The sequence below is a fragment of the Melanostigma gelatinosum genome (assembly GCF_949748355.1).
Source record: "Melanostigma gelatinosum genome assembly, chromosome: 18".
Lineage (NCBI taxonomy): Eukaryota > Metazoa > Chordata > Actinopteri > Perciformes > Zoarcidae > Melanostigma > Melanostigma gelatinosum.
This window is the reverse complement of record NC_136651.1, coordinates 7,556,403-7,572,048: the sequence shown is the minus strand read 5'-3', so window position 1 is coordinate 7,572,048 and position 15,646 is coordinate 7,556,403. Positions and strand designations below refer to the sequence as shown.

Below are 15,646 nucleotides of genomic sequence, written 5' to 3'. Positions count from 1 at the left end.
TTCTTCCTTTGAGAAAACAACGTCTACGAACAAATGCGTGTTATTTCCTCACTTATTTTGTTGTGGTATCCGGCCAAGCAGGTCGTTTTGTTTAAGTCCAGGTTTAGAGTTACCCGCTTTTGGGATTTCTGCAGCCACCACAATATAATGGAGGTGAATGGATTGTTGTTTGTGTTGCTCACTTTGTAAAATAACTGAAAGGTATTCAACACCAACATCTCTTTCCAGACACAGCATCCATGTTAATAATCCAAAGGCCTGACTGTGAACATTTTTCACAGGAACTACTGTTCTGTGGATTATCCAGAAGAATAGTTTCTATCTTGTTTTCTATTCTTTCAATACCAAAAAACATTCCATTGTTAAAAGCTATCTGTATGGCAAAATATCTCGATAAATAACTTGGATTAACCAATCCCACTGTGGTTTAAACGGCATCTTCCATAAACTGAAATATGGTGTTGATTATTACAGCAGATGCAACAGAGATTCTACACATTTACGGTTTTATTGCCAACAGTCATACAGAATAATGATAAACCCATACAACCAAAAGATTAAATCTGTAAACATCATTTGGACTTTTTTGTTTTTATTTCCTTTTTTTTTTAAACTATACCTGTTCCAAAATAGTGAGTTTCTTTGCGATTCCCTCCGACAAAGATCTATATTTAGAATCTGGAAATGATACATTTATAATATATAACAGGGAGGGAGGGAGGGAGAGAAAGAGACAGATAGAGAGAGGAAACGGTCGTCTCAAGCAGCAACACGCAGCAGGGCAAAACACAACCTCTAGTGAACAGGCATGCCCCATTGAAGATCAGCTATTGCACTTTAAAGAGAGAGAAAAGAGAACGGAAAACACCATTTGTACAAATAAAAGGCACATTTTCATCAACAGAAATCTAGAAAGAAGCCATGTTCTTTTTGTGTCCCAGCATGTTTGGTTGTATAATTTCTTCATGCCACACAGCAAATGATCACGTTATCAGAGATATACCGTATATATAATATATATATATATTCCTTTGTTCAAAACTTTGCACATTTTGCCCGGGTGATTCTACAAATTTGCCCGTCAGAAATAAACACTAATCTCAAAAGAATTCTTGATACTAGTGCCGTTTTTATTTTTGTATTTAGCACATCATTTCTTCTCCCAAGATATTAGATTTGATGAAATTATGTCACAAAGAATTCGACTAAAAGTTAATGGTGGACTACGGTCAACAAAAGTGAAATCAATGATTCTTTGTGCCCTTTTCTTCACACCTTTCTCTAAAAAAGGAATCCAATATGTTCCTCCTCTAGTGCGCTCTGCTCAGAAGGACACAAGGAATCAAGGAGAGTCTTATCGGCTTAAACCAACATGAAGCTGGTGCTGGATGTTTTCAGAACAATCCCAAATGCGGCTCTTCGCCAAAACACGTGTTGTCGTGAGATGCATGTACTGTACACTCCCTCTTGCAGCAAAATACAGGCACGTTATATTACATTGCATCTGTCTTGTCAAACTAATTGAACACATGCTGATTTTGGTTCAATTGAAGTGGTCCAGTGCATATCAAATACAATGCCCCATTCATTTGGTATCCATCAGAGAACTGACAACAGTAAGGATGAGAGCATTTTAAAAGTCTGTGTACTATTTCTATGAGCCATTTCAAATGTTTGATTCCCACTCTACAAAAACAATGTCGAACACGAATTACAGTAAACTGTTCTGAGGAATGATTGTGTACAGTGGACCGCAAAAATGCAAATGAACTCTGACCTGTTCGGCAATAACGTATTTCCCTGTGTACTATACTGAAAGTGATACAAAGCCAGCATCTTTTGCTGCTAATAAGTAAAAACACAAGGCGATTGAAGTGAGTGGGACGGGGTGAACAAGTATTTCTGTGGTGACATCGAGTGGCAGTACAGTCGTCTTGCCGTAAGACATCAGCACACTGAGAAAAAAAAATCAGTTTGTTTAACATCAATAAGTGAAGGTGATCCAATATTAAACATTTAATTCTGTATATCGAGTGCACACTGCGTTTGTCTAATTCAGCCTCTTCAGTAAAAAGTGTTCATTACATCTCAACACATTGGTAATTCATCTCGGGACAACTGACGCAGATGATCCGACTTTCTGATTGTGCTATTAATTTGTGGTCATTCAAATAATAACTTTTAAAAGTTCACTTAAAAAAAAGAAAAAGAAGCAGAAAGTGCTAATTAAGAATGTGAGAATACCCATTTGCATGACTCAAGCCCCAAAACTAATAATTCACTACACACCAGAGAAACCCAACTCAGAAATAATCACTGGTTTAAAAGCATAACTATTTTTTACAGTGTCAGCATACACAAGCACCTCTTCCAAATAAAGGGTATCAAGGTCTACGAACAATGTCCACAAGAACAGTTGATTTTAAGTCATGCGACTGCAGTGACGCGAGAAAATACTTCATTAAAAAAAAAAAAGTTTCTTTAAAGCCATTGATAGCACTATGAAGGATGTCCGTTTGTACCCCAACACTTTGTGACTACTGCAAGGCAAAACACATTTAGTTTCCCCAATAAAAGCAGATTTCATACAGTGACTGTTAGAGTGAGCCGTCACGCGATTGGTGAGATTAAAGGAAATTCTTTCTAAAGCAATTCATTATAAACAGCATTTGTTTTCGTTTCCTCGACCTCTTAGCCAACGGCTTCTGTAGAAATGTGGTTGTGCTTGACAGACAAAACTAAAATTTCAGATTTTTATTCTAAAATACTCTTGTTAACACCTCTTTGAGGTTTGATTTGCACTTCATCTAAACTACAGGAACAATTGTCTTTTTTTTGTTTTTAAATCTTTTAAAACACCAAATCAAGATATTATGTCCAAATGCACCTATGTCTTCTCAAAAATATAGCATTTCAGTCATCACAACAAAATAATACCAGTTCTATAAATATTTGTTTTTTTCATCTTTAACAAATCTTGCGTCTTCCGGTGCCTCCAGTAAATAACCACGGGCCAATTTCCCCAACAACACTGTCAGCGCATGGAGCCTTCAAGCATCTCCTCTTCGTGTTTCCCCTTCGAGTTTCAGAGCGGTAGGAGAGACTGTTCAGAGCTTCCCACTCCCCACCAGGCATTGCAGGCATCATTGTTTCCTTCCAACAGGCTGTAGGAGACACAGTTCACTCCCAGCTGACACAATCGGCAGATTGTTGTCCCGGTGATGGCCAATAAGATGGCTAATGCTGTCAAATATATGATCTTTTGTCCGTACCTTTGAAAAAGAGACAGAGATGTCAAATGTCAGTTGTGGCCTAATAAGGAGTTTCATTTAAGTTGAGTTTTTCTTTCTCTCCTTCTACAGATATCTCCCTGAAACACTCTACATGTCTTACCGTGCCCTCAGGGTCCACCAGCAGCAGGTGTTTGGCGAGTCCATTGTGCATGCCCGTCAGTACGTAGGACCCTGGGTTGGTCGTGCTCTTACGAACCAGGAAGTCCCCGTCTTCTTTCAGCAGTTTTTCAGCGTCCCGGCGGCTCATTTTGCCATGGTACCACGTCTGGCCCTCCAGCTCCTCCTGCGCCCGGAAGGCCACCGAGCGCACGAGAAGAGGGCTCGAGTTGTCCACGGATGCTGCCTTGTGGAGACCGGAGACCACCTGGCACTGGGCTGGCCCCTGGGACGGCGGATGGGACTGGGACTGAATGGCATCCTCGAAGGGCTCTGGAAGAGGCGAGGGGCAGTGCCGCAATGATGAATTAATAGAGGAAGGATGTCGCTTGCGAAAGTTTTACCTTGACATCATGCAGCTGTCTAGATTTGTAAACTATGCTCATCCATGATATCAGCTACTCTAATAGTTGAGAACCTAAACATGTGTCTCAAACACAAGATCATCAGTGCTTAAACTTAAGAACAGTGTCTTCATTTCTCACTGGATTATTGGATGTAAACAATGCAGGTTTTTATTATTTTTTTTTATGGATAAACACTGCATTTGAATTATGGTGACGCTGAAAAGAACTACAGTCGGTGGATGATAACACCTGCACTCAAACTTCAGACAAGAACGGTTTCGAATAGTTCACTGCTCGCGTGTAATTTGTCATGAATTCTTCATACATGGTGACACCTAACTTTATGAAACGGGTCTTTCATGTATAATAATAGCAAAGCCAAGGTGAAAGTTGAAAGGAGGAAAGAATGTAGCCGTGCACATTAACACTCCTCCTATTGTCTCCGCGCTGATGCGGTGTTATTAATGCCACAGCGACGTCACTGCGAAACAGTCGGCCGAGAATCCTCTATCATTAAGAACTCTGGTTAGAAAAGTCATCACAATGTTGCTCTGAAAGCACGGCACAGATCTCGACGAATCCGCCATTCAGATCACATGACCAACAGAAACCAGGACTTACTCATGTCAAACAGGTCCTTCTGTGGGCTCTCTTTGGCCGCAGCTGCCATACCCTTTGTCACATGTTCCGCCTCCGCCTGGAGCGCCGCGAGCACCTGGGCATCAATCTGCTGAGTGTTCACATACGCGGGCATCTCTCCTGTTTTTTGTGCCTGACCTTTACTCTCGGGCAGACTGTTGATATCAAATGATCCTACGGTAGACATTTGGAGAAACAATCAGAGTTGATGGCATTCTGCAAAGTTGCAAAAAACATGTCCCATGTATTGAAGTAGTGGGAAAGCTTGGACTTTCTTACCCTGTTGTATGAATATGGACTTTCTTTCATCTCCCCAGTTTTCTCCACAGTGCCGCCCTTGGTAATACGTCTGATCAACTGAACATGGGCCCATCTGATGACACACAGGTATCAGTTGGGAGACCGTGATATTGATGTCTCAACATTAATTGTTATTGAGATTGAGATACAGCCACATGAAAACTGAAGTTACTCTGCTCAAGTTCCTGAGATTAATTCACATGAACTGAGTTGTACCTGGCACCCATCCGGCGCCGCATTCTGATTCGTCAGCCGGGTGTCTATGAAGCCTCCAGGGGGTGGCATCTTGCCAGGGATGTTGTTATAGTAAGGATGTTCTGCTGACTCCTCCTCTTCCTCTGTCCATGGTAACTCCTCCATGTTTAATACGCTGGGGGAAAAACATGGTTTGATCATGAAACTCAAAGCTGCAAATGTGTGCGAGTGTGTGTGTTAGTGAAGCTGTACATGTGTGCGAGGGTGTCATGAACCTCTCACCGGTCATGCGAGGAGGACAGTTTGCCTGACGGACACTGCAGGTACTGCTGGAAGCGAAGGTCAAAGGCCTGGCCAATGGTGCTGATGACGTCCTGGGCCAGTCCGTCAGAGCACTCCAGGATGTGACATGCTGACGAGGGCGGGAGCAACACATTTTAATGAGCATGTTGCGCGTGACACGCTCTATACGGGGTACCAAAGGAATGAACGCCTACCTCTTCTGTTAACGGGGTCCTTTGCTACATAGGCAACAAAATCTGTTGTGTCCTAAAAAAAAACAAAAAAACACGAAATACCACAACTTTTATCTTCTGGTTTCTGGTTATCAAATATTTTTGTGATGAAGTAGTATTTAGTTATCACAAGACAAAGGCCATTGAGATACTTACAGGGTCTCCACCTGATGCAAAGGAGATGGACTGCATGTGATGGTTGGCTATGATCTGTCAAGAACACATTTATGCAGCACAAATGGGTTTACAAATGCCTCTTTACACACACAAAGGCACATGCATGCATTCTACACACGTAGTTTAAAACCTACATCAGAATATGGTTCATTTCTTTGCCTTTCCCCACTAATTAAATGAGAGATAACTGCGCGGTATCTAAGGCACCGTGAGGCAGCCGTATTGGACGTATTCAAGAGTTAGATGAGAAGGTCGGTACTGGTTTAATTTTAATGCGGCCACAACGCTGAGATAAGGAACAGAGGGACTGATACTCAAGATATCAGACATGTTATTCTGTCGTGTTTGATGTGCTATGTGTAGAGTTATTATTTATTTTCTAATTTGGCACCATCTGCTGGCAGTATCAAGAAAGACACAGGGGTAGACGGCAAAGCACACGGTGACCACTGACCACCCCCACCACAGAGAAAACGATTTCATTACCCCTATAAGTAACGAAATAAAAAAATGACAGGGAAAGTCAGGTTGCCAACCTCCTCTGGTCATTCTCGCAACATCTGGAGAGGCCATGTGCTGGTGCTCTTCTTCCTTCTCTAACCGTTCTTCTGTTACATAAACCTCCTTGAACAAACATCCTTAATTATATATTTTTTTTAAATCGTGTCACTCCAGCAACAGCTAAAAATACGTTCGCCTGCTCATGGATCTAAATTTAGAAACAAATGTCCTCTTTTTCATTCTAATCTTGACCTTGGAGACACATTCTGTATGCGTGGTAAATGTTCTAAACCACAAGGTCCCCTTACTTAGCTGGCCACTGAGCTTTCAATCATATCCCATGGCCTTCTGCAGTGGATCTTTCTTAGGCATCTTATTTTTAACCCACTGTAGCTAACACACACATACACACACACACACACAGTATATGTGGTTCCAGGTGTGTGCAGACCCCCTAACACAATGGTGCTACACTATCTTCCTGAATATCGCACAGTATCTCTTTTTCATCACATGTACGTGGCTCGTGGAATCCTATAATTGTTTACGAAAGGTTGCACGCTGACCTGTTTGCAGTCGGGGGTCATCAGGTTGAGGCTACTGGTGGAGATATTTAGGTTGATGGACATGCCAGCAAACTGCAGGTTGCTCTTCCCTAAGATACTGGACAGAGCTTTTGACGGTGGCTGAGAGGAGCAGAGGACGACACAAACAAAACTAATTACAACAACAAAGTCACTTCTTCACCAATTAAACAGTCTATCGAAATGGAATAATTCAAAAATGTATTGTTTGTATTCGTGCTGAGAGTTAAGATCAATATCACTGTGTGTGTGTGTGTGTGTGTGTGTGTGTGTGTGTGTGTGTGTGTGAATATGAAGCTACAGCCAGCAGCTGGTTAGCAGGCAGACCTGGTTAGTTCAGCAAAAAGACTGGAAACTCCCCCCCCCCCCTTTATGCTAAGCTAAGCTGCTGAAAAGCTATAACTTGAAAATGGCAAACTATTTTTTAAGAAGTATTACAATTGCCATTTCACCACTAGCAACTGTAGGCTATGCAGAGAAAACGTTACAGTTGAATATTTTTATCGATTGATGTTGATTTTGTTGATTTTAAAGAAGAGACGAGCCAAAGAGGCCAGATAAAATTAGCCAACCCCCCATTAAAAAGGCTCAGTGTGAAGCTGATATCACCATAGTGCATTTGTCACACAGCCAACATGACATTATCTTATATCTTACATCTATTCGGAGAGAGAAACTAGTCAGTTCGGATTTTGTTATTCCCTGACATTTGAACAAGCTCTAGAGAGCAGAGTAATGCTTCATTTCACACCCCACATTAAGACAGTCTCCTCACACACTGTGGACACACACACACACACACCATGCACATGCACACGGAAGGCAGGCAGGCGCTCGCACACAAGCACACACACACACACACTAGGCTCAGCCTCCTGATCACAGATATTGTGCGCTACATGAGTCACTAAGCAGTGTGCGCGGTGTGCAATGCATCGTGGGCTGGAGCTACGCCCACGCACATGCAGTCCCATACCTCTTGATCTCTCTCCTCTAAGTACAATCTCTCTCTCTCTCTCTCATCATTTCTTCCTCTCTCCATCTGTCTCCGTTTTCCCTCTCTTTTTACATGAAGGAAGGATGAGAGAAACGTACAGAGGCGATGCTATATATAGATCGTGGAAGGGTAAATGAATATCTAATGCTGTTTCCTCTTTTTCTCTCTGCTGTACCTTTCACCAACATTCATTTTCTCAGCTCTCAGTGTGGGCATCGCTTAACTGCCGTGCTCGCTCACACCATCACCCGACCTCCCTCCCTCCTTGTCCATCCATGTACCTTTCTCTTCCGCAGAGCTCCTTTGGTCCCTGGAACAGCCTCACACACCAGGCTGATGGCTTCCCTAGAGGGAGGGCGAGAGGAGGGTGAAGCCAAGATGGTGACCATAGACAGCCCCAGAATCACTGTTATTTTTGGCTTTTTATTTAAATACAGTTCCATGATTATGTACTTTGCCAAGAACATTTTTGTTTTGTTATCTTGGAAGGAAACCCGTACAGCCATAGTTGCTCTACGAGGCTGTACATAAGCACAGCAGAACTCTCAGCCAAATGTCATCATGCTAACAGTGACAATGCTACATGCTGATGTTCAGCAGTTACACCATGCTGAGCACGCCAAAGTTAACGAATCATCACAAAGTAAAGCTGATTTTAGCAGATTTAGCAGATATTTAAGGGTACATGAGATGGTGCGCTTTTACTTTCAGTGGTTTCTTATTGTTGTGTGATAATCTAATAATTCAATCCTTTGTATTATTTATGATAATATCACTTATTATTACGGCTATTATTAGTCTGGTTTGTGAGTTACTCGACTGTTCGGGAATCCTTTGGAAATAAAATATTGGATGAATGTAAAGTAGATGCAAGTTCATATATGTTTTGGGCTTGACATGCACTGTCTTGTTCTGTTATTTGATATGGTCATTGCTATATTGATGAACATATTGAATAATTAGCTGTTGCTGCAATATGTTTGGATTTTGTGTTTATTTTCTATTAACATGAGAACATGGAGTTGTCCATTGATAAATGGAAAATGGACCAAAAAAACCCCCAAAACCAAAAGATGAATACGTTTACCTAAAAGAAAAATAACTGTATTTACAGCGAGCATGAACTCTACAGGTTGTTGCACATGAAATGAAATCACCTTGGCCACAAGAGACCCGAGTCAAGATTCAATATCCAGTGTAGTGTTTTATATGGTGCTATAGGGAATAACACAAATGCACAGCACCTCTCGGAACCATGCAGCTGTATCTGGTATACGGCTACACATCACAGAGTGAAATCTAAAACGGTCTTTCAGATGTGAAGTGAACCGTTTTATCCGTGCCATCACTTTTATGTAAAAGACAACAACATATGGATTAAATGGTGGCTAAAGATAGAGCTGCTTTGATGCAGAAAAATCTAATTCCCCCCCAGAGAAGAAGTGAATTTGGTTTCATGACCGAAAACATTCATTTCTGCATCCTACGCGGATAAAGCCCACACAGCAGTAGGTTCTTTCAGAATAGCGAAATCTAATAATAGCAATATCTTGAGACGGAACATTTTCTCTCCGTTTGTCCATCTCTTTCTTTATTAGAGGCAAACAGAAACACACATACACACAGTAAGGGAGAGAGAGAGAGAGAGAGGCTGCTGCTGTGTGGCTTTGCATGCTAGCGTTAGTGTGGACTGACTTCAGGAAGTCAAGCATAAAAGTGGACATGACACAAACCGATTCGCTGTTGGCCTTGGCCTGGCAGCACATTGGTCAATGATTTCAAAGATACACATGGAGTCACAGAACACGATGTGCAAACAAATTGTGATAACAGGCAACCTAGATGTACTCCAAATACATAAAATATCAAAATCCTGTCCATTTTAAAAATTGAACATTATTAATACTGAGAACTAATGTTCTGCTTGTAATTATAGGTTTATATTTGTTGGTCTTTTCGTTGCCACTGTCGTCTCTTAGTCACTGAAATCATCTGCTTAAGTACACGAGTGATCAACAGACACAAACCCAGGTATGAGCATAGATATCATTCCGCTAATTTGCTAAAAATAGAATTCATGAGTTTGATTCTCAACATGGCAAACTTATAATTTCCTATTCTTACAAGTTTCAAAACAGATTTCACCTCAAATAATATCTTGTATTCGTATATTTGGGGTTTTAGGATTTGGTTTAATCATCTAATATTTCAGACCTGGTATAAAAAAAACTTTTCTGAATCTTTAAAAACAACTGCTACTTTAAAATTCAAATAAACCCTCGAATAAATCATTTTAGACAGTTAAGTTACACTGAGTCTACATTATGAACAAATACGCACCAGACTTGTGTGTGTTATGTTTGGGTACACACAATAACAATCAGCATTTAATGGCTGGGATTTGTTTTAAAGATAAAAAGTGAATCATGAAAAGTCAGAGCATCAAGTGTGGCCTTACCTCGTGATTTGTGATCTTGTGGTGAAATCCAGTGATCTCATCGACCGAAGGACTTCTATACAGCCCAGGTACTGGAAAGAAAGAAAAGTTACATTCATAACAAGCACATACTGCTGTACAGAAAGAAAATATGCCTGATTAGTTTGCATTACCAATCAAAACTCACTAAATCTAAATGCCTGCCTTCACTTTATACACAATCACTACAACGTAAACTTAATATCGAGAAACCAGCGCTAATTTCAGAAAGGAAACAATTGACTCAACCAATCCAGTTGCTGGTGTTTGACTACTAGGAGCACTATGGAGCAGTGTTTTTCAGAGAGTTCCTGATTTATTGCATCTTGTGCACATGCACGGCGACACACATGCCCAAAAGTGTGTACACCTTGGCAGTGAGGCACAAAAGATACTTCTACAGAAGAAGGCTGCTAGCAAACATGGATGTAAAGAATGCTGGATTCAAAATAACAAATAAAAATAAAATCACTTTTACAGATGTTTTATGAGGAAGGAACGTGCTAGTTAGGACTAACGGTCCCACACAAAGCACTTTGATTTGTTTTTGGTTGCAAGATAACTCCACAAGGTCATTTTAACTTGGTAATCCTGTTAGAACACCAAATATCCAACCATCCAACGACAAACACTGTGGTGAGAAAAACAAGTAACTTAAAATGTTTCCTGTACAAAAGGGCCATTGACATTCCAGGTTTGTCTTTCAGCGGGTCACTTCTTAACATACAGTCTGCACAAAACACACCGAGAACAAATTCAGGTAAACATTACACTGCTCTTATGAATGGTTATATAAACGAGTGGATATTAATTTGGCAACTTCAGTTGTGATCCTTTCATCCAACCTTCGCAAATTGACTTAAACCTGTACTTCATCAGCAGATGTGTATCATGGTTTTCTACTTTCTAGTTAAAATCAAACATCCAGCAGGAGTGTCCAAAGGCAAAGACTGATACAAAGTTCATGCAAAGCTGGAAAATAAATAAAGTTATTTGGAAACTGCATCAGTGTGGTACTCTGCCACATGCGGTGACTTTCCTCCCATCCCATAAAACCATTAATATTGCAAACTGAGAACATTTTATCAGAATCACATTCATAACTTGGCTGTAAACAAAACAGACATCCAGACACCCCAGCGTTTCTATTTCCACTCCTTTTCAGAAAGAACAAAGTTATTAGAATCATAACTTTCAGATTATGAGGGCCCTTCTCTCCAGTGAGCGTTTTGCAAGCGCCAGCAAACAAATACCATTCGGTCAACATGACGTTTGCAAATGTGTAATGTTTTCTGTTTTCAGAACACAGAGTTTTTGAAGTGCACTATTCAGCAGGGACACAAATATATCTCAGGATTCTAAAATTGGCCGAGACCTATTCTGTGCACAACATGGAGATGTTTTTCTCTCATGCTGTACAACGAACAAGCACATGGTTCACAAAGTAAAACTGCACTTCAAGTTAATTATGAACGTCGATGGGAAGCCAGCTCTAAAGAGGCCATAACTGATCCCAAGTAACAACACAACCTCTATGTCCTGTCAGGTGAACATGGACCGGCAAAAGCTACAGACACACACTTTATAACAAACAACCTGAAACACAATCAAACATCATACCGGCTGGAGTTGTTGACGACTGGAGGTTTGTTGTTATGCTCATGAATTTAAACATTTCGTTTATTTCCAAACAGAAAAAGTGGCTCTCATATCATTTAGCTGCACTCAGGTGAAAAGATGTAACAAAACGTGTCGATGGTCCAGAACAGTTGTTGAATTAGAAGTGTTATATTATACAGTCCAGTTCTGTGCAGTCTAGACAGGATATGTCGGGTCAAAAGGACAAAGCACTCACCCATAAATACCACTCAGCTAAAGGTTAATGCAATGTTGAATAAAATGAAAAGTATGCACACAATAAGAACAAACACGAGAAGTAAATATTACAAAATACTAACTAATGCAAGAAAAAAAAAAAAGATGGGCGTTATTGTTTTGTTATCTTTTTTTAGACATAGTTACCGCGGGCAAAAAGCGAAAGTAAAAAAGTCTCACTGTCAATCAATGTCCCTTTAGAGTAATGGTGCATGATGCGCGAGGAGTGACCACATGACGCTAATTAAAAGTGCCGTGAGCATAACACCACATTGAAGTCAATACACACAGGACCTCAAACCACAGGAAAGGCAGAGGGGGGGGGGGGGGGGGGGGCACCGACCGGACCCATTTCCCTTCTCAGTGTGGATGCTTTCAGCAGCATTGACTGGACAAATAAGCGCCGCCGTCCTTAATGCAGTTAATGGAATGTCACGCTGGTCACAGATACTGTCGGCTTTGTTCGGGCAACTTGTACGTGTCATATGATGGCAATCATGCGGTGTAACTTGATTTGGAATACAACATGTCACCTAGCAGTCCTCTCCGGTATGCTCATCCAGCCGCCACAAAACCACATTTTATGTGCAGCATCAATAAAAAAAAGATGCACACTTAACTGCTAAGTTATGGTTTCAGCCTCTTCATTCACTTTACACCTTGAAGAGCCAGGCCTCAGCATCATCGCTCCTCATGCTCGTGACTCACTGCCGGCACGATGATATTCACAGCTCTCTTACTTGTGCGCAAACTTGTGCTGCTTGAAATGATGCATGATGGCTGAACAACATTAACATTACAATACGGCTGCAACGAGACAAACGTGCACTGTGTGTGTTTGCTTTTTTCCTCCATTTCCACCATTTCACTGTGTGCGAGCTAAAACAGCCGTAGAGCTCATAGAGACGCACAATGTACAGAATAACACATCACCATGGTTACAAAAGCATAACGCTGTGCGTCCACATACATGAGACGGACTGTAGGAATTGAAATGTTTACTGCATACTCAAAATGACACTGATGATCACCGTTTTTGTTTTGCCATCACAGGTTTTTCCTCTATTTCAGCCCAATGTTAACCCTCTGTATTTCCTGAATTACTCAATGTCTATTTTCTGGTTGCTGGTTGCTAGCCAACCTACATACACCCACTCAAGGGCACGTTATGTGCCAATAAAACATCTCTCCTAAAACTATTACCCCCCCCCCCCCACACACTCCTCTTGCATGTGGCTGAGCTTGAGTCATTGAAAGAAAAGAGAGAATGGGAAAGAAGGAGAGGACAAAAATGGAAATGAGACGACCAACCTTCACAATGTATGTCACTCCTGGACCAGAGATCTTCTCGGTCGAGTGGAGCCATCCTCTGGAGGGTTTGATCACCAGTCCACAACCTCCACCTGGATTCCAGTCCTCTCCGCCGGGCGGGAGCTCGTCCAGCCGGCTCTTCTTGCTCATGCTGGCGGCTGATGGCTCCAGCTGCGAGCAGGGGGTCGAATGGGAGGCCGAGCTGCACAGAGAGCCGCCCACCCCAGAGGCTGCCGCCGTCGCCGCACTGGGACTCGGGCCACTGGAGCTGCCTGAGCCCGATCCCCCACCCCCCTGCAGCTTAGACACAGCCAGGTCCTTGACAGCCGAGGGCAGACCCTTGATGCCCAGCAGGCTGCCTGAGTTGCTGAATTTCAGGCCGGACACCTTGTTGATGAGGGTACAGAGGGTGGTGCCTCCATCTTCCAGGTGGTCAGAGCCGTGGCTGGTGGGGGTGCTGGAAGCAGTGGTGGCGGAGGAGGGCTGGACCTCAGTCGGGGGTGTGTAAGATGTCTCGGCTGCAGACTGTGGGGTGGCCGAGACCTTGGGGTTCATGGACAGGCCGTGGAGAAGCTCATCGACGGATGTTACTGACTCATTCCTGAAGCGGTTGTATTTGGTACGGTGAAGCATACCCTTCTCTCTCTTGCTCTCTCCCCTCTCTCCACCAACCGACACGCACAGCCTGCCTCTTTCACAAGTGTGCTGGCAGACGTGGCTGAGCCGTGCTGATTACCCTCTCCTGTAACATAGCAGCAGCGGTACAGGCAGCAAACGCCTTTTAGCAATCACAGGCCACCTGACTTTAATTTTCTCTATTGAGGTTACAGTGGTGGTTGTGTTGAGCTGCTGCTGCCGCCAAAGTCCAATCTACTCTCAGTAAAATCCAGAGCTGCAATCCAATCCGTCAGATAGAAATATACAGACACAATCCATGGAAACACAGCATTGAAGGAGAGGAGGAAGAGGATGGAGAGGAAAAAGGTCTCTAAAAGGCTGCCAGTGTTGTGGTGCAGCTTGTTTGGTTTCCAGCGGTGATGCTGCTGCTGCTGCTGATGATGATTTCTAGCCTCAAAAATCCAAAAAGTAAGAACAGAGAAAGGTCTATGTTGTCGATGATCACGGATACTGCGAGGGAAGAGCAAATACTCTCTACTGACTGCTGCCTGCCGGCTCAGAGCTAAAGCATGACTCACTGATCTGAGAAAACCTTCTCAACAAAAGGCTTGCTGAACACTGCAAATCACTTCCTGTCGGAGGGAGAAAAAAAACCTCCCACTTACAGCACACTAGAACCAATCAATTTTTAAATTCCCCAGTCTGATATTTATTCTCTTTAATTCTTTCCTTCTCATTTGTCTTTCTGAGAAAAAGGAAATTAAGAATGAGAGGGAGCTTGATTTGTCAACTTGGTAACGTAATTATCGGGAAATATGAGCTTGAATTCATGTTATACGCAATTAAATTGATGAATTGATAAAAGTTTAAATAAAAAGGATGATACACACAATAAACGTATCACAGAAATGAAATTAGTAATGGAAACTAGCATCCATTTAATTGATAGCCACAATCCTGCCAGAATCTTTTAACAAAAAAATACAGATGTCTTTGTTTCAAGAATAAAATCTCGATTTAAATGTTTCCTGAAGATTTCCTTTTTGCTAAATGAATGTAAAATAAATCTACACAGTAAGTCACTGAAAGCAACAATACAGTAAAATGTTAGCATGACCGGAAATACGCAACATCATAAATATAATGTCCGTGTTAATTTATAATAGCTGCAGAATATGGGCAGACATCACTCCTCAGTTATGTACTTTCAAGAACCCATGACTTCTTAAAATACGTGTTGTTTCTGCCCAAAATATTTATAATCAGGCATTAATGCAAAAATGAACAAAGCATTTTTTCCATTGAATTTGTTTTGGGAACATGTGTCTAATGTGAAGCACTAATTCAGTCTTCTGCAACAAAGGACTAAAAACATTTCACAACAAGGAAGCAGATTCTATCTCACAGCTTGTCTCAAATACCCAGCAGTTGGTCCAGGTTGAATTACATGAATGACACAACTGAAAAAAAACACAGTGCGAACGACATGTTTCTCAGGCAGATGAATCAATGAAACAATCAAAAGGATAGCAGGAAAAAAGGCCCACGAGTCTCCTTAACACCAGCAGCAATGAAGCATCTTTGTCTCCCACGGTAGCGGAAAGCACACAGCCAGACACCATTCATGTAAAATGTCCTCAGGAGCATCTAGCAAAGCCGAAA

At 41.9% G+C, this 15,646-nt stretch overlaps 1 protein-coding gene across 1 annotated transcript; it reads right to left on the bottom strand.

Moving 5' to 3' along the window:
• Positions 1-3,143: 3,143 nt before the first annotated feature.
• shc3 (SHC (Src homology 2 domain containing) transforming protein 3) lies at positions 3,144-13,999 on the bottom strand (the record flags this gene model as incomplete). Its single annotated transcript, XM_079288805.1, has 12 exons — positions 3,144-3,272; positions 3,394-3,722; positions 4,418-4,609; positions 4,715-4,808; positions 4,952-5,105; positions 5,213-5,342; positions 5,428-5,479; positions 5,602-5,655; positions 6,690-6,809; positions 7,986-8,049; positions 10,163-10,233; positions 13,367-13,999. The coding sequence occupies 12 exons, from the start codon at positions 13,997-13,999 to the stop codon at positions 3,144-3,146; spliced, it is 2,022 nt and encodes a 673-aa protein (XP_079144931.1).
• Positions 14,000-15,646: the final 1,647 nt, after the last annotated feature.